The sequence below is a fragment of the Neomonachus schauinslandi genome, chromosome 2 (assembly GCF_002201575.2).
Source record: "Neomonachus schauinslandi chromosome 2, ASM220157v2, whole genome shotgun sequence".
NCBI classification, from domain to species: domain Eukaryota; kingdom Metazoa; phylum Chordata; class Mammalia; order Carnivora; family Phocidae; genus Neomonachus; species Neomonachus schauinslandi.
Genome location: NC_058404.1, coordinates 48,889,991 through 48,916,457, shown reverse-complemented (window position 1 = coordinate 48,916,457; position 26,467 = coordinate 48,889,991). Strand labels below are relative to the sequence as shown.

The window sequence follows — 26,467 nt, the reverse complement described above, 5'->3', positions numbered from 1 at the left end:
CAGGGGTCTGAGAAAGAGCCAGGGGCCACAGCCCCTTTAAAGTGTGTGTGTGTTTGTGTGTCCCTTTAAAGTGTAAGTGTGTGTGTGTGTCCCTTTAAGGTGTGCGTGTGTGCGTGCGTGTGTGTCCCTTTAAAGTGTAAGGTGTGTTGTGCGTGTGTGTGTGTCCCTTTAAAGTGTGTGTGTGTGTGTGTGTGTGTGTGTGTGTGTGTGTGTGTGTCCAAAAGCTTCATTCAGTGTTTGGATCCTTACATGTTCCTTTCCATTGGCATATCCACTAAACTAATAGCTTTGTTGCCCCTCCTTTTGGCGCGTATATTTACAGATGCCTCACTATCCTGACCACCCTCCCCTTGTCACACACTTATCTGTAAAGGCAAAATGTGTTTCAAGAATAAAATATGCTCCAGATACCGTATGCCACCTCGGAATACATCTACACCAATCTCTTGTTGGGATGAGGCTTAGAAGTAAATTTGGAGTACTTATTACCTGTTGGTACATTCTCCTTGTACTAATGCTGCTAAAAATGTTCCAGCTTTGTTTTAAATCACAGATTCCACACTATTGGCTCCTTTGTTTCTGGACTTCACTTAGGAGTGTCTGAGTTGTACTTGCCTGAGGATTGCTGGACTCCTCATGGCTGTAGTGTAGCTCTGTGAATTAAAACATGCTTTGGGCCTAGTGTCCCAGCTTGCCAGGAGCATGCCTCAAGACACAAACACCAGAGACCTCTCTGTTGAATGTGTCATCTGTGAATTTATCCAAGATATTCTGCCCCATTTAGCTAGAAGAATGGTGTGAAAGATCATCAGATACCTTACTGAAATCAAGAGGTATTCATCTACAACATTCTTTGTATCTACCAATTATCAATCTGGAGAAGAAGAAAAATGAGTCCACTTTGGGTGTTTTGCTCAGGTGAACTATGACCATGCTTACGTCTCTTGCCTCCTAACTTCATCCGGGATCTGCCTGAGGCTGTTATTAGTGCTTTCTGAAATCTACCCCTACAAAGTAGGAAGTAGGAAGTATGTAGTCAACAATGCCAAATTTAGCAGAGGGAACTGGAAAAAGCCATTCGATTTTGGATTTGGATGACACTGGGCGACCTCCTTCAGAACACTTTTATTAGTGGTTTTGGAGATAGGAGCTAGATTACCTGGGTTTGAGAGAGGTAAAGAAGTGACTACAACAATCTCTCATGAAGTTGGTGATCTCAAAAGCAAAACTGAGCCTTAAAAAAATAATAATTAAATAAACAAATTGCAACATGGCTTGTAGAGTATGAACCCTCTTAAATTAAATCTCCAGCTTAGACTTTCCTTTGGTCTCCAAACTTGCATATCCAACCTCCTACTCCACATCTCCTCTTGAATGTCCAACAGGTATCTCGAATTTATCATGACCAAAACAGAACTCTTGCTGCATTCCCACCTCTCAGGCTTGTTCTCCCCAGTACGTTCCTAGTCTTACTCAATGGCATCCCCATTCACTTAATTACTTAGCCCAAAGAACTTGGAGTTGCTTCTGGATTCCCCGCTCCCCTTTAAGCTGTGTGCTCTTGAACTAGTCCCAGTGGTGTCCCGTTGATTAGGGCAGAGGTAATAGCTTCAGGTTCAGTGGTGTTTTTTGGCCGTCTTTCTTAAAGGCTCACCCGGGAGCTGACTTCTCCACTACTTTCAAAGGTTTTGTAGGTTCCTAATATCCCGTATTAAAGCTCTCTCTATTTAATAACTAGAGTGATTTCTGCTGCCTCACTGGTGTACCATTTAGGAATACATATCTGTATATGTTTGTAAACACAACAAAGCAAAGAGGAAGGACACATTGACAGAATTGGATTTTATAAATCCCCCTTTTGAGAAGGAAGGTAAGAAACACAGAACACGAGACCCCATTTTAAGATGGGGATCATTGCGGGTTAAGAGGAAACTATGAAGCTCCTACAGGGACCTTTGTTTATTCAGGAGCGGTTACACTGATAAAGTGATCTAGTCTGGAATATTTTGTAATACCGTATGAGTTACAGAACTTCCTGGCTGAACTGCTTAGACAAGGTTTAGTGGTCTCAATCCTTTTACTGTGCTCTGCTCTTTCTCATGGGTCACACTTCCCCTAGGTTTTCTGCCAGCCAACATAGAGGAAGGTTAGAGCTCACTCAGCTGGGTTCTGGAAACAGGGTATCTTTTTAAAATGTAAATCGCAACCCTTTTGTCTGCTAATTTTAATATTTATCAAATGCATTTGAGGTGATAGCATGAAATCATAAAAACATGGACAATGTGGTAGTGCAGATGCAGAAATTACACCTCATGCTAATCACTAGATTCGCAATGAACTCACATAAACTTCTATCTGGTTTTGTTTTGGATTTCCTGCCACTGCACCCTTTCCCACCACCTGCTAGACCTTGGTTTTCCAACCCTATTTTAAAACTCTATTTAATTCCTGCTGGTTGAGAAAGGATCTCACACTGCTGCCTCTCCTACTGTAGGTGTTTGAATCAAGCGAAATTAAAGTTGTCTCTGGTAGTTTTCTAAACCCACATTCCACCTGACGCTTTGTCTTTCTTTAGTGCAGCAAATGAATTTCTTTAATTCATTCAGAAAATTATGTATTAAGCACTTTCTGGGCACTTGGGATTCATTGGAAAATACAACAGACAAAATTAGGGACAAAGAAGCTTCCATTGTAGTGGAATGATGAATTCAAGGAATTTCTAGTTGCTTCTGGGGCAATGAGAATGACGTTAGTAGTATTTATCGAGGCTACTTGTCATTTTTCTTAGTTGGTTTTTTGTTTTGACTGCCAAACATCTATAACCTCTTCCTATATTTGAGAAATTCTACTCTACAGTGGACATCTGTCATTCAGAGATGCACAGTATCCTTCAAACATCTATTTTGATAGTCCTCACATTTTGAGTTCTACCTTCGCAAGCTAGACTCCACAAACACCATTTTTCCTGGGCTTCCTTAATGCTGCTCATATGACTTGGGCTCTTCCCATCAACCTTCTGGCCTGAGATTTGGGTAACAAATGTACCAACAATGGCAAAGCAGACGCATCTAGTTTTTCTGGAGAGGGTAGTATGGAGCTTCTCCAGTCTAGTCCTGGATACTTGATATGGATGCAGTGGCCCAATGATGGTCTCGTAAAAATTGTGATGGCATGGTTTGCTGTCGCTACGTTGTTCCTGGCTGTGTAGTTTCCAAGCCTGCTTCTCTTGTCCTCCCTGAGATTCTGTGAGCCTGCCTTGAGCCAGGGTGAAGGTCTGTGAGTTAGGCTCAGCAAATCAGATGCACCCAGATAGCAGGAGCTGGTAAAGGGAAGAGGGACAGAGGAGAGGGTTTGGGTTGGCAGTTTGGGGACAGCAGCAGTATCCAGGGGTCCCAGCTGGCAGGAATGATACAGGCCTCAGCATTCAGCAACAGGAACAGTGGTGTGTTCCCAAGGCTGGTTCTGGTGTGTGAATTTGCTGTTGGCCTTCTCTACTGCTGGTTTTCCAAGTTTGGTTCTCCAAGCTTCCTAAGAGCCTCACCAATAGCCTATCATTAAATATATTCTCTCACCACTTACCAATTCCCAAAACCCTTCTCACTGTGCCTTCTGGAACCTTCTGGAACTCACCATGCCCTCTGGAACTTCAGGGTCATTATCAGCAAGATCCACTCTTTTCCTCAACCTCTTTTCTATTCTCTTGCTCTTCTTGCTCGATCTCAAATGTGGCTCTCCTCTGAGGCACCTACTTTCCCTCTTCTCCCTTCCTCCCCTTGTGTGCCACTGACAGGGGGAGAGGGGGAAGACCTTTTTAGTCCTTATCGCTGCTCCCAAATCCTCCCTAAGACCCATAACATTAACCTCACCTCAGCCGATTGTACCACTCTGGACCCAACTACTCTACTACTCTTCCCTAGTCAGGTCTCTCTCCTGATCTCCTGGGAGACCAAAGGACACATTCCTTTCTCCCCTCAGTCTCCAATGCTTTCCATCCATCCTCGCTCTCGGCCAGTCTCTTTGCTTCCCATTTCACTGAGAAAATTGGAGCAATCAGAAAACTTCCACAAACTCCCACCTCTCTATTGATTCATCTACCTGTACCTGTACCTTCTCTCCAGCTACCCTGAACAGCTGCCTCTGCTCCTGCCTAAGGTTGACTCTTCCACTGAGGCATTGAATTTGGTACCCTTGTAGGCAGAAGGACAACTTCTCACTCCATCATCCATGATGTCCTCTCCTGGGTCATCCCATTCACATGCCAACTGTTATGGACTGGATGTATGTGTCTCCTCCCCGCCAGATCTGTATGTTGAAGCCCCAACCCCCAATATGATGGTATTTGGAGGTAGGGCTTTTGGGAGGAAATTGGGGTTAGATGAGGTCATGTGGATGGGCCTCATGATGGGATTAGTGTCCTTATAAAAAAAGACACCAGAAAGCTTGCTCTCTTGTTCTGTGCAGACACAGAGAGGTCATGTAAGCACAAAGCAAGATGATGGCCACCTACATGCCAAGAGGCCTCAGAATGAAACCCCCCCTGCTGGCACCTTGATCTTGAACTTCCAGCCCACAGAACTGTAAGAGAGAAATTTCTGTACTTTAAGCCACCCAGTCTTTGGTATTTTGTTATGGCAACTCAAGTAGACTGAGACACCAACAGTCTGTAACTTCACTTATTAAAAAAAAAATGAATAAATCTATGGAGAGCCCACATTTCTCTCCCACTGCCATCTTATTTCCTTCTTTTCCAGCAAAAGTCTTTCAGAGTTGTTGAGGCTCATTGACTCTAAGCCTTCTTGGCCCATTCTCCCCCGAACTCATTTGAATCATGCTTTTGTCTTTATCCTTTCCTTGAAAATCCTCTTCCTAGCATCACAGAAAACCTCTGCATTGCCAAATCTGTAGGTCATTCTATACCTTAACCACGTCTGATTTGGCATTAGCATTTGGCCTGATTGCTCATTCTTCTTCCTGATGACACTCTCTGTACTTGGCCTCTAGTACCCTCTCTTGCAGGGGGTGGTCTCACTTCCTCGGCAAACTGCTCTTGCTTGGTTTCCTCTGCTAGCTCCTCCTCATTTTCCTCATCTCTAAATTAAAGTCAGTCCTTGGACCCTTTCTCTTCTTTATTTACAACCGCTCTCTTGCTTATCTCAACTGGCCTTCTCTAAATTATTTGTCCCGCAGTCTTCCTCACATGGGACCCTCTGGCCATAGTCAGCTGCATGTAGCCCTTGCAGGGGCTTGCCAGGGGAATCTGGACAGGTGGCTCCACGCAGGCTCCCTGGGGCTCTGGTTTGTGTGTCAAAATGGCTGCAGAGACGTGATTGCCAGGCTGAGGCTGAAAGGTGCCTCCACCTGCGCTAGAAATTGCAGGAAACCTCTCTCTCATCCTCCTGCAATGTCCCTCTGGAGCTCTTCACTGAGAAAGCTTACTATTGTGTACACTTTAAAGAAGAAATGCTTTAAAAAGCATATATTGAAGGTACAGTCAGAGAGGACAGGCAATAAATGGATAACTGACAAGATGGCTACAATCCAAGTTCAAAAGAATTTGATTTCAAAATCCTGTGATTTGCCTAATTATTGCATCTGTTTAATTCATAGCACTGATGGAAAAGAAGTGAGACTCTAAGAACTGGGAAGAGTCCCATGACAAAAACCAGGAAGCAGGGGAAGTTATTTTTCTTTCTCTAGCTGATGAACTTGTTCCTACCTTAGCTAAAATTCCTACAACAGCCTCACCTGAAGGATTTATCATGGGCCAGGTAAGCCAACTTTCTACGTGCCCCACCCTACCCATCCTCATTGCCTCTGGACTTTAACCAGGTTCAGGTCCCCACATGTCCCGGCAGACAGGTTCCAGGGACAAACCTGGGAGGAGACACAAACACACCCCAAAACTGCAGGATTCTGATCATTGATATTGACAATTTGGTGATCATGCATAAAAATGGATTATCAGGGGCAACTGGGGGCTCAGTCGGTTCAGCGTCTGCCTTCAGCTCAGGTCATGATCTCAGGGTCCCAGGATAGAGCCCCATGTCGGTCTCCCTGCTTAGTGGGGAGTCTGCTTCTCCCTCTCCCTCTCCCCCCCCCCACTTATACTCACTCTCTCTCAGATAAATAAATAAAATCTTAAAAAAAAAATTAACCATCACAGGGTGGTATTCACAGTTTGTTCAATGGCAGCCCACGCAAAGTTACTATGAGACACCAGAAATTAGTATAGTGGAAGGGAAGACTTGTCGAAACAGAAATGTTGGAATGGATTTTTTTTTATGTATGACCTTCTTCCTAATGTGAGAGAACTCATGAGACACTCCTCCAAGGCCTTGAGAAAAACACTGGTGTGGGAAGACTATTATCTTGATTATCGGAGCCGTGGGAAGTGGTTTGACCTTGAGTGACAAGACTTGAGTTAAGGAAACTTCTCAGTACGTGGCACATCATTGTCAGTCTTGAGAGGAAGAACCAAGATGAAGCCTCTATAACAAAGTAATAAATAAAATCCATAACATGTCTCTGAGAGAATCCTAAGGGTTAGAACCACCATCAAAGACCAGAATTATGCAGGGACTTTTGATTACCACCAAACTTTACCTAAGATGGATGCATCTTGCAGAGTGTCAATTCATCGTTGTAAACTTAATTAGGTGATTCTAATGGCAGATCCCATTCCCTATGTGATCCCTACTGCTGCCATTGCCAAATTCCCAGCTCCCCAGCAGCAGTAACAAATCCCAAGCTCTAGATAGGGTGCCTGAGCCCAGAGGCTCATATTAGCCACCTGGTGGCAAGCTGATTACAATGAACTCCTTCCATAATGGAGGGGGTAGCAATTTGTCTTTTATGGAATAGATGCTTCTTCTGGAGAATGGGTGAAGGGGAAAGCTGTAAATACCAACTCTAACCTAATGATCTTTTATAACAATGAGGGCTGTACCAGCCAATATTTTCTTCCTTACTTGGTTAATTTATTTCATTTTCTGCCCACCCCATTACTTTATACGCAGTATGCTTTTGATGAACTTTATGATTTACTCCATAGGAGACAGAATTTCAAGATGACATTGTGTCAGGATGAGAGCAAGTTTGGGCATTGCTCAGAGAGGCTAGATATAGAGTTGGAGGGAGTAACTGATGAGCCCTAGGGATACGGGCACTTTTATTTCTGTGAGGAATGGCTGCCTCATGTTAGTGCTCTAAATGTGTTTTCTTAGATTCTGTGTTTGTCTAGTTGGCAACGATTACTCATGAGGCCAAACTAATGGCCACACTTGTTCACATCATCCCTGTGATCCAGTTTCCATGGAGGCACAAAAATCATATTACAAACCCTCCAAACAGTCCTGAGTCAACATCTCCAACCACTTCCTTTATCTCTCGCACACCAAGCCAACATTACTCTGCACAAAAGCACCCGACAGCCAGGTACTGGACAACTAGAGACTGTCCCTATACCCACAGCCTGCCAAAATTGCTCAAACCATCCAATTCTAAGCTGCTTACCCTGGCCTGCCTTGCCTCTCTTGCAGAAACTCCAATAAATACTCTGGGCCATGGGGACGCCTGGGTGGCTCAGTTGGTTGGGTGTCTGCCTTCAGCTCAGGTCATGATCCCAGGGTCCTGGGATCGAGCCCCACATTGGGCTCCCTGCTCAGAGTCTCAGCTCTCCCTCTGCCTGCCACTCCCTGCTCAGAGTCTCAGCTCTCCCTCTGCCTGCTTGTGCTCGCTCTCTCTCTCTCTGACAAATAAATTAAAATCTTAAAAAAAAATGCTCTGGGCCATGCTTTCTCCTTTGCCTTTTCTGCCCCCTGGCTGAGCCCTGGTGCTTCCCTGTGTGGCCCTGCATGGCACACTGTGATTATTTCCAGGGATCTGTGAGTATAAACTTCTTCCTTCACGACAATCATTCTTGTGTCTGCATGTCTTGCCATACCGAATTAAAACAAATTCCGGGGACAACTTTTTGAACAGTTAGATGTAAGCATTCTTTTTTTGAAGTGTAATTATGGAAAGTTGGGTGTGCACTCATGTTAGGAGCCAAAAAGCTAGATTTGGGGGAGCTTTCCAGCATTTAAAACTCCTATCAAATATTTTGGGAATGTTCTCACCTTGAAGGTGGCAGAGCCCACTTTCCACAAGGAGCTCAAAACCCCAGATTCCTGCTTCCTCAACATTCCTTGCACCCTGTTCATAGGCACATGCTTAATCAGATGCATCTGTCCCCCCTGTTGTGTTGGGGGTTAGTGACACAAAGAAGCAGGGACAGGGGAGGATTAATTCTGGCAGCAGCAGGAGAGGCTCGTTTCCACAGATAGCAGTGACAGCAGTCCTAGCAACAGACGTTGCGAGGCTTTGCATCCAGTCCCACAGCAGCACAAGGCCCATCTTGCAGGTGAATGGCTTGTGAGCTGGGCTCTGGTCTGGCTGATGTTTCCCTTGTTCTCACCTGTGCCCTGAGCGGGTTCTCCAGCTTTCTAAGTGCTCCTATGAACTACCCACTGTCCTTTAATAAAATCCATTTCTGCTTAAATTCATCAATAGGTTTTTATTACTTGCAGCCAAGAACCCTAGTTGATATAAGCTATGATTCTTTCCTTCCTTACACACACACACACACACACACACACACACACATACCCCTCCATATGCAAGTACATGTGGTGAAATATTAACATTTGTTAATTATGGGCAGTGAGAATATAGGTGTTTAGTGAATTCTTTTGTATTTCATGTCTTTTAATTTTCTTAGAAGATAATACTAGCAATCATGTACATATGTGTAAATATATATATATACTTATACACATACATGTCCCATATATTCACACACACATATATATAGCATGCCTTATTTCACTATCCTAAGCCCTTTATTTATGCTAACTCATTCACTCTTAACATCCAGCCTGTGAAGTGGGAACCAATATTCACATCCTCATTTTATGTATAAGGAAACTGAGGCACAGAAAGCTCTAGAAACCTATCAAAAACTATACAGCTTTGTTTTTTTTGAAGTATATTTGACACATAGTATTATATTGGTTTTAGGTGAACCACATAATGACTTGACCATTATATACATTATAAAGTGCTCACCACAATAAGTGTAGTTACCATCTGTCACCATAAAAGGTATTACAAAATTATTGACTATATGCCCTATGCTGTACCTGTGACTTACTTATTTTATCTCTGGAAGTTTGTACCTCTTAATGCCATTCACCTATTTTGCCCATCCCCCATCCCACCCCTCCATCAACCACCAGTTTCTTCTCTGTATTTATGAGTCTGTTTTGTTTTCTGTTTGCTTGTTTGTCTGTTTTGTTTTTTAGATTCCACATATAAGTGTAATCGTATGGTGTTTGTCTTTCTCTGTCTGACTTATTTCACTTAGCATAATACCCTCTAGCTCCATCGATGTTGTGAATGGCGAGATTTCATTCTTTTTTATGGCTGAGTAATATTCCATCGTTTGTATATATCACATCTTCTTTATCCATTTATCCGTTAATGGACACTGAGATTGCTTCCATTTCTTGGCTATTGTAAATAATGCTGCATAGGGGGGCATGTATCTTCTCCAATTAGTGTTTTCGTTTTTTCCCCATAAATACCCAGAAGTAGAATTGCTGGGTTGTAAGGTATTTCTATTTTTAATTTTTTGAGGAAACTCCATACTCTTTTTCACAGTGGCTGCACCAATTTACATTCTCACCAACAGTGCACAAGGTTTCTGTTTTCTCCACATCCACACCAACACTTGTTATTTCTTGTCTTTTTGATTCTAGCCATTCTGACTGGTGTGAGGTGGTATCTCACTGTGGCTTTGATTTCCATTTCCCTGATGACGAGTGATATTGAGCATCTTTGTTGGCCATTTATATGTCTTCTTTGAAAATATTTCTATTTGATTCCTCTGCCTATTTTTAATCAGATTATTTGTGGGTTTTTTGGTTTTTTGTTTTTTTTTTTGCTATTAGTTGTATGAGTTCTTTATATATCTTGGATACCCTTATCAGATATATCATTTGTAAATATCTTCTCTCATTCAGTAGGTTGCCTTTTCATTTTGTTGATGGTTTCCTTCACAGCGCAAAAACCCACACAGCTTTTAAGGAGCAAATAACCTAGAGGTTATTTAGGGCCCTTTGTGTTTTTTTTTTTTTTAAGATTTTATTTATGTCTTTGTCAGAGAGAGAGAGAGAGAGACCGCACAAGCAGGGGGAGTGGCAGGCAGAGGGAGAAGCAGATTCCCTGCTGAGCAGAGAGCCTGACGTGGGGCTCAATCCCAGGACCCTGGGAACATGACCTGAGCCGAAGGTAGACATTTAACCAACTGAGCCACCCAGGACCCCCTAGGACCCTTTGCTTTTAAACAAAATAAGGGAGATGAGATAACAAGTGGCTTGAGGGGGAGGCAGACCTCGAAGCATGTTTTTAGGATGGAGGATGACCTTATTTATGGGCTGAGGAAAGGGTTCCAGCAGGAGGAGTGGTGAAGATAGGAAAAACCCTGGGGATATTTAATAGATGGGGACTCCATCAAGATCACAGGGGCCAAGCTTCCCTGTGCAGGAAGGAGAGGAGGAGGACAACACTCCTGGTGAGAGAAGGAGGCAAGTGTTGGTTTACAGTTTGGAGGATGACCTTGACCTTGCTTCTCTGGGGAATTGAAGGCAAAGTCACAGGCAGGGAGGCTGAGGAGGTGACAGGCAAGCTGCAGCCAAACCAGCTGGCAGCATGAGGGAGCCGATGGTCCTGCAGACAGCAGGCCGGGGGGAGAGGGGTTTTCCTCCAGAGGAGAAGGGAAGGAGAGATCATAGGCTGGCTGACTGAGGACTCTGTCCTCAGTCCTATTCTACTTGCAATTATACTGTTCTCTTGACACCCAGACCCAGAACCCAGGACCCAGGACCCAGGAGCTCTCCCACCTGTGAGGTCTGGGGGTCCAGGCAGTGATCCCAGAACACAGGATCCTTCGGAGCAAAGAGAGAAGCATCTTAATAACTGGACAGAGGGAAAGCAAATCTGTTGTCTGTCTCCCACTGGACACAGACTGAATAGTCACAGGCTCCTCCTTCTCCCCTCCAGAGAGGGTGTGTGTGTGTGTGTGTGTGTGTGTGTGTGTGTGTGTGTGTGTGTTAGAGAGGGAGAGAGGGAGAGAGAGAGAGAATGAGAGCATGAGTCTGTGTGCTGGTCAAGTCAGCAGTCCCTCCTGCGGACTGGCTTTGGCTGTTACCTGCAGAAGCCTTTGTGCCAGGCTCTTTATGACGCCCTCCCCCTTAGCACCTGCAGGAAGGCTCTCTGGCCGCCAGAGCTGGGAGCCCCAGGCAAACCGACCAGCCGGCAGAACTTGCCCAGCCCTCTCCAGGAAGCCAACTTGACTCTCAGAGTCAGGTCGCCCTCATCCGCCATGGCGTGTCCTGCTCCAGCGTCGGGGTGACCATAAAATGAAGTCACCCCCCTCTGCTTTGCACCTGCTTTTCCATTTGGGGGGGACTTTTGTCGGCTGACCAGGACTTCCGATCCAGGCTGGTTCCGTGTTCTCTCAAAGGCCTTTCTTCTTCTGTCGCCACAGGTAAGAAAGGTGCCTCCAAAGCTTGCGTCAGGGGATGTGGGGGTAGGGGCATTGTGGGGGTGGGGACAAGGGGGATATTGGCAGATTAGTGGCTTCTGGGTACTTTGGGAAGGGAGTATGTCAGAATGCTGGAAGTCACCTGCTCCTAGAAGAATTTTCATCTTCTGGTTGTCCCTGCAAGGGCTGTTCAAAGGCCAGTGACAGTCAACCCCTTCTACTGGGGTAGCTCAGTCTCAGGAGTTAGTGGTATTCCTATATCAAATCTGCTTCTGTGTACTATTCCTTCATTTATTTACTCATGAAGTAAATATTCTATATCTTTTAGTAAAGACTAACAGATATCAGTGGTATTCATTGACTTGGAAGGTAGCAAGTTCTTCATTGCCGGGGTTTTTCTGAGGCTGGAATTTGTCAGAGAGGTTTCCTACATCAGCTGATGTGCTAATCCAGATGACCTTTAAGATTCCTTCTGACCTTGAGATATTAGGCTTCTGTGATTGAGCAGGGTATGGAGCAGAGCAGATATACAAGCTAGAAATATGGTCTCTCTCCCCTAAGCACCTGGCATGAAATTATTTGGAAGAAGAAACAGTATCATTTCCTCTAATCAAGGGGCTTTCTTTGGGGTATTGACAGTTGGGAGAGAGCTGGGACTCTCATGTGGGGGGGGGCGGGGTGCTGGATGGCAGAGAGGAGCTGGTGGAATCTAAGCAGGCTTCCTGGAGAAGGTGATGTTTGTGAAAAGAATAGAAAGTGACCTGGTGGGCGGGAAGCCAAAAATCAGCTGCAGTAGGAAGATGGACAAAGAGGCCAAATTACCTTGACTTCAGGGAACCAGGACTCAGGAGGTCGGCGTGGGGGTGGGGGGTGGTCTGGTCATCCAAGTGCGTCAGCAGCGATAGTGGGGATCTTGGTGTCTGAGCCTTTTACATACATAGTGTCCTTTATGTAGATTTCCCTGTGCGTCCCAATCACCCAGACCCATTTTACAAGCAGGGACATCACCCCACAGCCATCCCCTCCCCCAAAGCTGCCAATCCAGCCGCTTAAAGGATCAAAGGGTCCAGGGCTCTTTCTCTTTTAATATCTTTCTTAGGCAGGAGGTAACTCCAATTACTGTCAATTACCTGGGATAATTCTCCTTTGGTTTCCAGTGACAAAGTAATGAAATTATCTTCGTGGGCTAATTACAAAGGATCTAAATTTGACGGTTCTTGTAGGACTATATCCTTTAGGATCGATGGACTTATTTGCACATTCTTCCGGAGGGTCCAACAGATCTCTGGTTGGTTCTTTATATGATGCAATTTCAGCATGCCTGGATTTCTTTTTTTTTTTTCTCCTATTGCCACTAATGGGGAAAAAAATCTTTTATTTAGTGCACTTGGTTGAAAGGTGAAACAGGTCATAGCCTTGAGATTTGTGGCCATGGTAGGGGTTGGAAGGAGGAGTGAATGAATCTGCATATAGTGGAAACTCCTTGAACCCTGGATCCAGGCAAACATGGCTGTGGGGTGGGACACCTTTCTCTTCTCACCACTCATCTGCCACAGATCTCAGTCCTGACAATGGCTCAGCAGTGACAGTCAATAGAGCGAGGATCTGCAAATGTAAGTATAGGCATGAGTTGCCCATACAAATTGCCCTTCTAGTTAGTGGCACTGGGTAGCACTTTACCAGATTATAGTTTAGAAGCTGAAGACCTGAGTTTGAATCCCAACTGTATCGATTTTGAACTATACATCCCTGAGCAAATCTTTTCTGAGCATCAGTATTTCTTTTATTTATATAAAAGAGATAATAAAATCTCTCCCCCTTCCCCTTCTAGAGGTGATATGAGGCTCAAATGAGGTCAAAGGTGTGAAAGAGGAGGTGGAAGGATGAATGAGTAAAGAGAAGAATAAATAATAAGATTATGGAAGAAGTGTTCAGTGTCATCTTGCTCCCTAAACTAAGCCCTAAGCCTGGGTCTCCATAGATTCTTCCAGAACCCTCTTCCTCTCCTGGGCACCATTCATGGGTGACCCGACATACCTAGAACACACAAAGCAAACCCCTGTTATAAGAGCTGTGCTTGGGGCTGAGATAACAGGTGAATGAGACACAGTTTGTGTCCACAAGGAGCTCACAATAGTGACTTCTGCTTCTCTTCCCAAGCCCCTGTCAACTTTTGTCTCAACTTCAGAGCCCATTGTAGGAGTTCAGTGCTAGGATCTATTTCCTGTTCTCTTTCTTGTCTCAGCCCTAAGGTCATTCCCAGGAACACAGCTGACTCTTTTTTTTTTTTTTTGATGAATTTTGAGTATTTATTACCTGTTTTTCTTCCCCAAGTATTTTTTTATTGTGGCAAAATGTGCGTAATTTACTGTTTTAAGCATGTTTAAGTGTACGGTTCGGTGTCATGAAGAACATTGACTTCATTGTGCAATCATCATCACCATCCATCTCCACAGCTTTCCATCTTCCCCAACTGAAACTCTGCCCCCATTAAACACTAGCTCCCCACTCCCTGCCTCTTCCCAGCTGCTCTATCAATTTCACTACCCTATGTAGTCAAATAAATGAATCATACGATATTTGTCCTTTGGTGTTTGGCTTATTTCATTTAGCATAATGTTTTTAAGGTTCATCCATGTCCATAGACATGTCAGATTTTTTTTCTTTTTTAAGGCTAAATAATACTTCACTGTATGTATACAACACATTCGCTTATCCATCCGTCCACAGATGGACATTTGGGTTGCTTCCACATTTTTCACAGATGACTTTGATGACTTGCACTCCATTCAGATGGAGGAATGGAGTCTTTTTTTTAAATTTTTTAATTTAAATTTTAGGTAGTTAACAGTACAATATTGGTTTCTGGGGTAGAATTCAGTGATTCATCACTTAGATACAACCCCCAGTACTAGAGGAATGGAATCTTAAATCTACAGATATTTTGGGGATGAAAGTTGCTTCCCCACCCCCTACCATGAGATGGAGGGAGGGCACATAAAACACCCAGCAGACGTCACCACCCAATTCAAAGTACTTTATAACATTCAATAGCTAGTACATACTTATGGTAGGAAATTTGGAAAATATAGCAAAATGTCAAAAAGAAGTAAAGATTACCCCTATTTTCTGTACTCAGAGATAACACAGGTGATCAGTATATACACAGAAAAAAAGATTGGAAAAGAGCAATTTGGTTGTCTTAGTCCACGGGGATGCTATAACAAAAACACCACAGATTGGGTGGCTTGTAAACAACGGACATTTATTTCTCACAGTTTTGGAGCCTGGAAAGTCCAAGACCAAGGTGCTGGCAGATTCTGTGTCTGATAGGAATCTGCTTCCAGGTTCATAGATGATGCTTTCTTGCTGTGTCCTCACATGGTGGAAGGGGAGAGAGAGCACTCTGGGATCTCTTTTGTAAAAGCACTGATCCCATTCATGAGGGCACCACCCTTTTCTCCTACTCCCCCTGTTACAAAACATTCAACACTTCACTCCTATCTTTGACTTCAGCGTCCTTCTCGCCACTGGAACCATATCCATGTTCTGGCCTTTGTCATTGTCCTAAAAGTTGGCTATTTATTTATTTTTTTACTAATCCACAAGGTGTCTCTTTATTTTTTTAATAACAGCTCTTTTGAAATATAGTGCTCATTACTGTAAAATTCATCCTTTGAAAATGTTCATTTTGATGAATTTTAGTATATTTGCAGAGTTGTACAACGAGCACCGCTACATCACTGCAGAACATTTTGAGCAGCCCAAAAGGAAACCCTGTACCATTAGCGATCACTCCCTCTTCTCCCTTCCCCCCGTCTCCCCCCCAACAACTGTTAATCTGCTCTCTGCCCCCACAGATTTACCTATTCTGGATATTTCATATATATCGAATCCCACAATGTGTAGTTTTTGTGTGTCTGGCATCTTTCATTTTGCATGTTTTCAGGGTTCATCCATGCTGTAGCAGGTGTCAACACTTTGTTCCTTTTTATGACCTAGGCTTCCATCGTATGAACATACCATCTGTTGTGTGTGTGTTCATCAGCTGACCGGCATTTGGGTGCTTCCACATTTGGGCTATTGTGAATAGCACCTGCATTCTTCTATTGACCACCCTCTGTGGTGTGATCATCTCTCTTGTAGAGATGTAGCGCTGAGGCCAGAACGAAGGGGACCTCATTCCCACCTGGCACCCCCTCAGCGGGTCAGGGGAGAGTGACCGGTTGACACCAGAGGAAGAGAAGATGTTGGTTCCTCAGTGAAGCCAGGGAGAGCCCAAAGCCCTCAACTCCTGGGAGGCCTGTTTGCTCACCTTTCTCGGCTCTGTCAAGTGTGAGGAACAAAAGCACATGTGTGTCAAGGATGCACGATCCCAAGACCCTTTCCGTGGCTTGCTCAGGTTCCACAGTGAGAGGGGCTGTGTGGAATCCAGTGGGAGCTCTGCCATGTCAGCACCTGGAAGCCTTCCTGGGGAAGCAGGTCCGAGCCTCCTGCTACAGCACAGCCCTGTCCTGCCCTCCTTCTGATGTCCAGGGGAAGCCAGCCCCCGTCCTCTGAAGCCATGGGCCCCTCCCACTCTGCGGTCCTGTCCATGACAAAGCTCGGTCTGTGGTGGCTCCTTCTGATCCCAGCAGGTGAGTGGGTGTCATCACTAGGACATCGTGTCACCCCTGTGGGCTCCCATGCAGCATGGAGGATTTTGTGGTTAGCATTAGCCGGCGGTTCGTTGACAAGTGGATGGGAATGAAAGGCTCACTGAGACGCGTGAAGCCCTTCTCCCTCTGCTCACCCCACACGGACCAGGTGTCTCCCCCATACTGCTGTGCCTTGGGGCTCCTCAGTTCAAGGCTGCATCTTGTCTCCAGGTCGGGTCCTCCCCACTCTTCTGCCTCTGCCTCTCTCTCCAGCACTTACTTTCCTGCCTTCTTATCTAATAGACAGAGTACCTGCTATGTCGAGCTCCAAGCATGTGCTGCTTGCTTCGTTAAGCTCCACCACACCGTTATATTTAATCTGCAACAGTGTTTTGAGGTAGGTTCTGGATAGCGTCCGCATTTTACAGATGAGGAAACTGAGATTAAGTGGCTCTGATTTGACGGCAGAGGGACCCGAGCACTCACCACCATGGACTCCTGGAGCCCCCACTCTTCCTTCCCGTCCACAGGGTCGGCACAGCGAGCCCCACATACCCAAGCTGAGGACCGCCTCTTCAAACACCTCTTTAGGGGCTACAACCGCTGGGCACGGCCGGTGCCCAACACCTCGGACGTGGTGATCGTGCGCTTCGGGCTGTCTATTGCCCAGCTCATCGATGTGGTGCGCCTGTCCCCCCATGCTTCTCCCCCTTGGGATCAGCCCCCAGACCACAGGTCCCTTTCCTGGGGTCCTTCCTCCGTCCCTTCCCAGCTCCAGTCCTTCTCCATCCAACTCTCCCAGCCCTGGAGCCCCTGAGAGGGCATTGATCGGCAGCAATGGGTTGTCTAGGTGCCCTGTTTATTCTACTGGACACAAACCCAGAGGACCCAAGTGGCCAGTGTGCTCCTGAAGGATCTGAGGAAGGGTGGCAGTGTTAGGAGGGGATGGAAGGTTAGGCTGGGCTTGGGGTGCCATGCGAGAGGTTCTTCTGGGGAGTAGGGAGTCTGTATTAGCCCATCCCACTCCACTCTGTTTTGGGGGGCTGGCTCCATCACTCTATTGTTCTTACTCTCTCCACTCAGGATGAGAAGAACCAGATGATGACCACCAATGTCTGGCTAAAGCAGGTGAGAGCTTCTTCCCTGGCTGAGGCAAGAGTGGGGGTGGGAACCCACTGACCCCAGACCCCTCCCAGGACTCTCTCACAAACAGAGGGATTCTGAATTCACGTTTCACAGGAGAGTTGCCATTGGGGATATTCCCAAAGCTGGCCGATTGCGGGCTGCTTCTCGGAGGGGCTGTGCTCTGAGATTCTGAGTCCAGTCCCTGAGAAGGTCGCCTACAAGAGCCTAGTCATCCCCTTTCCAGGAGTGGGCATTTCCTGCATGCCGGCCATTGTTTGCAGATCAGCTCATTCTGAGTAGTCACTGAAAACCCAGGGGAGGTTTCATTCTGCCCATGTTACAGCTGAGGAAAGCCTGCAGCAGAGTGCAGTTCAGCTAGAAAGGGGGAGCCCAGGTGTGCTCAACTCAGAACCCCAGGCTCCATCTGCAGGAGAATGCTGGGTGTTCCACATCTGTGCTGCTTAACAAACGACCCCAATACTTAATGGCCTAAAGCAGCAGTTTATCATACCTCATAGTTTTATGGCCAGGAGTTTGGGTGGTTTCTTCCGCTTTGCATGGCAACCACTGGTGTTACTTGGTGCTATTTAACCTGTGGCTGGTTTGCTCTGGAGGGTCTAAGAGAGCTTCACTCATGTCCATTCCTTAGCAGGGATGTCTGGAAGGCTCTGGAAGGTTCTGGAAGTTTCTGGAAGCTGGGCCCAATTGGGCCCTTCACCCTCTTCAGGCATACTCAGGGTCTTTCTCCAGCAGGGGAGTTGGTTGCCTTACCTGGAGGTTCAGAGACCCCTGAGTAAGGGTCCCAAGAGACAGGAAATGAAGCTGCTGGTTTCTTAAGGTCTGGAAACTGGTCCAGCATCACTGCTGGCAAAGAATGTGTGGCCCGTTTTGATGTACCATTCTTGGGGGCGGCGCTTGGGGGCACAGGCTTTATTAGAGCCTGAATATATTCCTTTCCACTTCACCCCTTTATGCTCTGCCCAGCCCCTCCCCAGGTCCAGAAGTGGAGATGGTGGGAGAACATGAGAAAGAGGACCTAGCCCTCTGCCTCCTTTCTCCCGCTACTCCCTCTTGCTGCTCCGCTGGTAACCTGACCATCTCCTATCTCAGAGGTTGGCACTCAGAAAAACCACGACAATCAGAATTGTGATTGGCAACTCTATTTTGAGTCTTTTGAATGAACGCCTTACTTTGCATGACCCCAGGGCTGTATACTGGCCATTTAGTTTATAACTGAATGCTTAGGTGAGAGGCATAGAGCGGACCCCTCTGACACTGTTCACCCTGCAGCTGCCAGGGGGTCATGCAGCTCATCTTTACAGATGTACAAATTGAGGCCCAGAGCGGTAAGGGACTTGGAAAACCACACAGTCCTGCAGTGCAGGGACCAACTCTAGGACCTGGGTTACCATCACTGTCCCCATGAGCCGGTCTCCTTGGCTTCAGGGGCTGGGGTGGGGAGCGGAGGGAGGGGTGCCAGAGCAGGAGTCCGGCCGACCAGCACTGCCTCTGACTAGCCTGTGATACTCTGCAGGTTACTTAACCTATCAGAGTCTTATTTCCGCACCTGTTAAATGGGGATAGTACCATCTGTTGCCAGTTACTATAACCCATGGGTGTAGATGCCCTCCAAATGTTGGCTGAGCCCGAAAGCTTGAGAGATGAGGGACTAGGGGGAGGGGGCTACATTAATGAGGACCAATCCCTTTCAAAATTGTTCATCAATGTCCTGAGAAGTCCTGACAATTTTACGAATTTTTTTAACCTTCCTTATTTTGCATGGCCTGGCTCCTTTGTTCACCTAAGCCTCCCCTTCCAGGTGAGCAGTCAATATCTCCAGGAGGCCAGTGTCTTCCCAAGCATGGGTTGGGCATCAATAGCGGTGTTTTGTGAAATGATTTTACTTGCCTTGCTAGCCTTCTTGTAGTAGTCTTATATTTATATGTTAGTGGATATTTTCAAATGCTCTTGATTTTCTAGTTAAGTCAGTGATGTAAAGTTTCAAAATTTAGGTAATTTTAAAAATAGTGAACCAATTTAGAGGAAAATACTAAGTACATGATGATACAGGCAGTATACAGGTATATTGGCAAAAATTATGAAACTGGGACTTGGGTGCTTGGAGTTTGGGGACCACTGAGCTAGACCAGTGCTCTTCCTCTCATGCACCTGCTTCATGAAAATGCTATTTCCCTTCACTCCTTCCTGGATCTCTACCAGCTGGATGCTTTGTGTAAACGTTACACAACTATCCTTAGAGGGGAAGAGGCATCATGCATGGGACCCTTTCCAAGAGTGCATTACTGCACTATTTTAGTGAAGATGTGCAAAAAGCAAAATGGCCCCTGGAATGAGGGCAGGCTCGGAGTCGGGGAGGCCAGGATTCAAGTACCAGTGCTGCCACTTACTAGCAGCGTACCTTCACTTTCTTCACCTCACTTTCTTCACCCTAACCCACAGGATTGTTGTGAAGATTAGAAAGAACCATCTAAAGGTCCTGTAAAAAAACTGGGTTTCTAAATGGTAGTGGCTATTATTTTAATTATGAAAAGCCCGCCGGGAGGCAAAGGACAGCCTTGTGGGTTGACCCAAGTCATTATCTGTTGGGGGTGGCTGTTTCTTTCAGGTCCAGAAGGGATATGGGCAGCCCTCCCAGAAATGGAACCAGACAACTTTAGAGGGAGGAGGCATTGTTTTCATTGCTCAGCTACACATTTACTGAGCATTTCCCCGGGGCTTGGTGCTAGGGAGCCAGAGTGAACCAGTTGTCTTCCTTGGCCTGTAGAACTTACAGAGGCTAAATAAATACATATGCAAATCCACATTGATCACCACTTGTGATGATGCCAAAAAGAATTTCAGCAAGTGAATAATACTAACCTGGTTCTGGGGAGGAAGATTCACTTGGACCTGCTGCTGGAATCAAAGTTGGGGCCCAGAGCATCCCCTCCCTGCTGGGACTCCCAAGGGGGGGGCGCTCTGGAGCACAGTTTGGGGGTCACTGTGGACTCCCAGGTCTCAGGGCATAACCCTGGTGGGACGTTTTCACTTCCCTGGTTCTCAGTTTCCTTACCTGTTAAAATGGGGAAATTCTTTCACCTGCTCAGCTTTCCCTCCCCAGCTCGCCCACGGAGGCTCTTCCTAGACAGAAGGTGTACAGATCCTTTGTAAACTGTGAGGAACTAACAATGTTGTTCCTACAAATGAGTGAGGTGGCTCTCCAGGGTCATCTCGCTAGGGGGTGCGGAATGAGACCAGAGGCGGGACTAGGGTGACCTATCATCCAGCTGTGCTCAGGACTTTGAGTACTAGAGCTGGGGGAAAGCGGGGTTGGTTATCGAAGCCTGGAATCCCGATCCTCAGCTCAGAGCCCTGTCCCAGCCTCACAGCCCTTTCTCTTCTGGGGCTTAGGGGAGGCACTTGGGGGTGCTCCCAAGGCCAGCTGCTGGGCGTCCCCGGGCCCCTCCCCAGGCAGTGCCTGGTGATGTGACACCTCTCCCTGTGCACAGGAGTGGAATGACTACAAGCTGCACTGGAACCCAGCTGATTTCGGCAACATCACATCCCTCCGGGTCCCTTCGGAGATGATCTGGATCCCTGACATTGTCCTCTACAACAAGTAGGAAGCGGGGGGGGGGGTCCTGGAGGCCCCTGGGAGCCCCTGGGAAGGGCGGGTACAGTGAAGCTCGCCTGGGTTGGACTTGGGAGGTCCCCCTTGTGTCTCAGCTTCCTTGCCTTCCTCTCAACTCCTGCTTTGCTCATTCTCACCCCCTCCACATTTCCTCTTGATTCCTTCATTTCTTTCACTTTGTTCTCTCACTCGTACACCAAAACTTACTGAGCACCCACACTGAATTAATGCATGGTGCTGTGCGCGTGGGACACAGATTTACCAACACTGAGCAGTATTTGAAAAATTGGCTGATGTAGGCTCTGAAAACAATGCCGAAGAGTTGGCAGTTTGCAGGATGGCGGGATTGTTGGAACCGGAAGCGGCATCCCTGGGGAGCACCCTCAAGGGGGCAAACTCACTTGGCATGGGTATTTTGTAAAACTCACATTATAGTTGCTTTGCATTCAAGACCAAAAAAGGAGCCATCTTTGAGCATAATGACAAGAAGCTAATAAAAGGCAGGGGAGTCGAAAGAGAGTCCCAGTGAACACCAACAACACAATTTTTTTTTAAAAAAAAAGACAGATTTAGTTTTTTATCTGTTTGCTTGATGTCAGGTAATTCTTCACTTAGAAATCAAAACTTAAAAGATGTTTGGCATTATGCTTGTCTGACGGTGTTTTCTAACGTGGGGCTCTAAGGAGCACCCGTTCTCGGAGATATGAATAAGTATGAAAAGCAGTCATGCGGTCAAATAATCTTGGAAAACTTTGTATGTCATTAACTCCCCCACCCTGGCCCCAGTCCTTAGGAAAATGTTAGCACAAGACAGCATTTTCAGTGTTGTTGGAAGTTGGGCTTCCAAGAAACCCATGTAGTCTAGGTTTTCCCAAATCATTTGACCCGAATTTGGAAGAACTATCTTTAAACATAAAATAAAGGGAGACAGATCCATTTTTGAGTTTTGGTGTCTTCAGAGAAAGTCATGACAATGACTCCTTTATACCACCCCGTCCTGGTCAGACCCAAAGCCCTTGTCCCTGAGCCAGGTCCATAAACACACATTCAGCACGGATTACCGCAAGGTCTAACTGCAGGTGCCTGGTGTTGGCGGCTGTCACTGGACTCATGGGCCCCTTCCTGCATATCTTTATGCCCTGGAGCCAGCACTCAAGATCCTTCTAGTTTCTGCTCCCTTTGCACCTGGCAGAAAAGTCAGGAGAAAAGTCCTAGCATCAGATATGACCTGAAGTTTGGGATCGTCAATAAAGCTTGGACCAGTGTTCTTTGATAATAACAGGAAATTCTTTGGATAGGACGAAAGTCCAAACCAAATTCTTGCAGACATTTAAAGAAGGGTCTCCTCTAGCCAGACATTCCATTCCAGGTTAAACAGGAGGATGGAGGAAATTGCACCTTTCCTTCCTCCAAATGGGGCACATGTTGCCATCTAGTGGTAGTTCTGTGTGGTGACAAAAATGCCTTTAAAAAAAAAGTTAAACTTCGGACTGATCTGTTCGTTATTGTTTATCAAAGTTCCTGTTTCCAACCTTCTAAGTTACCCGTTTTCCAATCCCTAGCCTGGGATTTCTCCATAGGAAAGAAGTCTGTCTTCCCGTGTTTTCTTCTGATTCCCTTGACTTTAAGGAATTGGAGGGAGAAGGAAGGCTCCTTAAACACCAGGGCGCAGAGCCCACAGCACCATCCCCCTAGGGGAATCAGGGTCTCAGGCTCTCAGGAAGCCCCAGCAAATGGTCACTGTTCCTCCAGTGTTCCCAGAGCCCTGGTGGGCCCTTGGATGCCTAGCCCGATGATGCCACAGGGGTCATTTCCCACCACCCTTTCTTATGCCCTGCCCCCACCCCCAGCCTGAGCGCACACTGTGAGTTTTGTCCTTCCCCTCCTCTGTTCCTTGTTCCCCACCTTTGCTCCGCTAGTATGCTCTCCACCCCATCTCTCCACCAATCCTACTGGCAACCTTCAGGGTGACCCTGCTCACTCCAGCCAGAAGTGAGGCCCGTCCTCCCCGCCCGCCCCCAGTGGGCTACCCTTGTGATGCTGTTGACAAACCACCTCCCTTGTGTTAAAGGCGTTTAGGGCTGTATCGCATTTCCTCGTGGTTCCTCATGGTTGCTTAAGGGCAGGCCTGTGTCTCACATTCCATCCCCCACAGCTCCTCTACAGGCCCTGGCGGATGGGGCTGAGTGCAGAAATGCCCAGTACATGGACGGGGTCAAGGAGGTATCTTCCATCACCAGCAAAGGTGTTAGGTCTCTTCTGAGCCAGGAACTAAGGATCCCAGGTCGAAAAGACGTGACCCTAGATGAGCGCCTTGCTCACCATCTGCTGCGGGGAGAAAATATAAATAATCACCCTAAAATATTAAATAAACACAAACAGGCCATAAGACTATCTGTCCCATGCATTTCTAAATATGTAGAAAGTTATATATGTGATCTGTATGTCAATCAGATATGTACGATATATATAACATCAGAAGATTAATAGTGGTTGTTTTTAAAATTCTTGGTATTGTCCTACTTTGGTCATTAAAGAGATAGTGTCTGCAAGACAACTCAGGTAGCTCTAAATGTGGGTGTGCTGGGGGAGTCTCGCACACGTGCATGGATCCCAACAACTGAGCCAGGTCTGGCTTTGTTATTAGGGTTCCCTGTTGCAGGCTGTCTGGAGCAGCCTGGCGTGGGCAGGTGGGCTGAGCCGGGTCCCCCAGCTCCTCTCCTCTCCCCAGTGCAGATGGCGAGTTTGCGGTGACCCACATGACCAAGGCCCACCTCTTCTCCACGGGCACCGTGCACTGGGTGCCCCCCGCCATCTACAAGAGCTCCTGCAGCATCGACGTTACCTTCTTCCCCTTCGACCAGCAGAACTGCAAGATGAAGTTTGGCTCCTGGACCTACGACAAGGCCAAGATCGACCTGGAGCAGATGGAGCCGACAGTGGACCTCAAGGACTACTGGGAGAGCGGCGAGTGGGCCATCATCAATGCCACGGGCACTTACAACACCAAGAAGTATGACTGCTGTGCCGAGATCTACCCCGACGTCACCTACTACTTCATCATCCGGCGCCTGCCCCTCTTCTATACCATCAACCTCATTATCCCCTGCCTGCTCATCTCCTGCCTCACCGTGCTCGTCTTCTACCTGCCCTCAGACTGCGGCGAGAAGATCACGCTCTGCATCTCCGTACTGCTCTCGCTCACCGTCTTCCTCCTGCTCATCACTGACATCATCCCCTCCACCTCCCTGGTCATCCCGCTCATCGGCGAGTACCTGCTCTTCACCATGATCTTCGTTACGCTCTCCATCGTCATCACGGTCTTTGTCCTCAACGTCCACCACCGCTCCCCCAGCACCCACACGATGCCCCACTGGGTGCGGGTGGCCTTTCTGGGCTGTGTGCCCCGGTGGCTTCTGATGAACCGGCCCCTGCCCTCCTTGGAGCCCCATGACCCCCCAGATCTGAAGTCCAGCTCCTCTTGTCACTGGCTAGAGACCAACGTGGATGCGGAGGAGAGGGAACAGGAAGAGGAGGAGGAAGACAGATGGGTGTGCTCGGCTCAATCATCCCCCACCCTGGGTGTCCTCTGCGGCCATGGCGGTCTGCACCAAGGGGTCTCAGGTCCCAAGGCGGAGGCCGGGTTGCAGGAGGGTGGGCTTCTGCTGTCACCTCGCATACAGAAGGCACTGGAAGGTGTGCATTCTATTGCTGATCACCTGCGATCTGAGGATGCTGACTCTTCGGTGAGTTGGGGCCGGGAGAGGGAATCTTCCTCTGGGTGACTACCCCTCATCCCAAGGTGCTCGTTTAGACCTCCTAGTCTCCTCCACGAGGACCCATTTCCTTCAGTTGTGGCCCTTGGGAGTCTGGACTAAACTGTGATAAAGAACGTCTAGCTGGTGGGTGGCAGAGTAGCAATCAAGAATGCCCCAGCGAAGGCTAACTGGAAGACAGCAAGCCAGAAGGGGAGGCATCCCAGATGCTGAAATTCCCCGTGCCATCCTCGTCACCATTATCCTGTAGGTGGTGGAGGAAGGGGACGGAGGGAGGCAAAGTGGATATCATCAGATGATAAATCAGATAAATCAGGCTGCTGCTTCCTCAGCCTTCCTCCTTTGTCCTGGTGGTTTCCTCCCAGTTCTATTTGTTTTGTGGGCTCTGGGCATGTTGTGGGAATTCACTATTCACCCACAAACCCTGAGGGACCTTGGTTGTACCAGGTGGACTCCCCTCCCTAGCCCCTGCCGTGCACGGCATTAGTAGGTCAGCAGGCCACTGCTCGGGATCACAGACTTCTTACCAGCCTAGGGAAGGATGAAAGGCCAGGTGGTTATTAGTGGGTGACCTTGTTGAGTGGATAAGAAAAATTAATCATTATCTAATCTGGGAGCAGGTAGGAATCCAGACCTGCTTGCTTGGGCTGTAAGCCCAGATTCCACAAAGCTCTGCCCCTCCCCCCATGACCCTCCCACCTTTCCCTGGGCCACACCTACCTCACCAACTCCTCCTCTCCACCTCGCGCAGTGGCTGGGGGATTGGGTGGGGAGGCAACGTGGGGGCAGCACAGTCTTCACCATTTTGTAACTGCCGGATGTTGAGTTTAAATCACTGCAGCCCCCCTGGAAAGGTCCATGCCCTTTGGTGGTTCTAGAACATCTAGCCTCCCTTATCTGGAAATTGAGAGTCTATGGAAAGGCACTGGGTCATGTCATAGGGGTGGGATAGGATAGGGATCACTAGGAGAGGCTTGTTTGAGTCTTGAGACAACCTTAACTTCCCCAGGTCTCAGTGGGGCCACTGCTGTCCCCGGTGTCATCCTTACAGAGGCTGTTCATGGGGAGGACACTTCCCCTCTCCCAAGGCCTGGCCTCTGTCACAGTGAGCCCATTTCCACCCGCAGGTGAAGGAAGACTGGAAGTATGTGGCCATGGTCATTGATAGGATATTCCTCTGGTTGTTTATCATCGTCTGCTTCCTGGGGACCATTGGACTCTTTCTTCCTCCGTTCCTGGCTGGAATGATCTGATTTCCTGTCCCTTGCTTTGACCCAATGGTGGCACTGCTGACCATCTTTAACCACTGCCCCATCTAGTACACCTTTGGGGTCAATGCCATCTGACTGCAGTCACTCTCTGTCAAGTCCCTACACTGGCCTGATCATCGAAGGCTCCTTGGGTCAATTCATTTGACGTTATTGTACTGTGTGCCAAGACTCTGCTGGGCACAGAGCCCGGTTTTGGATGCTGGGGAACTCGGAAATAAGGAACTTGCTCTGCCGAAGGTTATAATATGGTGGTGACAATGTGAAGCCATGTAAGATTCTCCTGTAGGAGCCACGAAGACACTGAGTAACAGGAGGACCAAGAGGGGCGATCCAGGGGGTAGGGGCACAGACCTCAAAGGATGGGTGCGTGGTGGAGAGGGGAGAGGGTGCTTTAGGGGGTGGAAGGGCTGTGAACAATATTTTGGATTCAGGAATGAGCCCGA

At 47.3% G+C, this 26,467-nt stretch overlaps 1 protein-coding gene across 1 annotated transcript; it reads left to right on the top strand.

The window, feature by feature from the left end:
* Window positions 1-16,148: 16,148 nt before the first annotated feature.
* On the top strand, window positions 16,149-26,006 carry CHRNA2 (cholinergic receptor nicotinic alpha 2 subunit). The gene is made up of 6 exons (XM_021698884.1): window positions 16,149-16,221; window positions 16,752-16,903; window positions 17,305-17,349; window positions 20,856-20,965; window positions 23,709-24,723; window positions 25,881-26,006. The coding sequence occupies exons 1-6, from the start codon at window positions 16,149-16,151 to the stop codon at window positions 26,004-26,006; spliced, it is 1,521 nt and encodes a 506-aa protein (XP_021554559.1).
* Window positions 26,007-26,467: the final 461 nt, after the last annotated feature.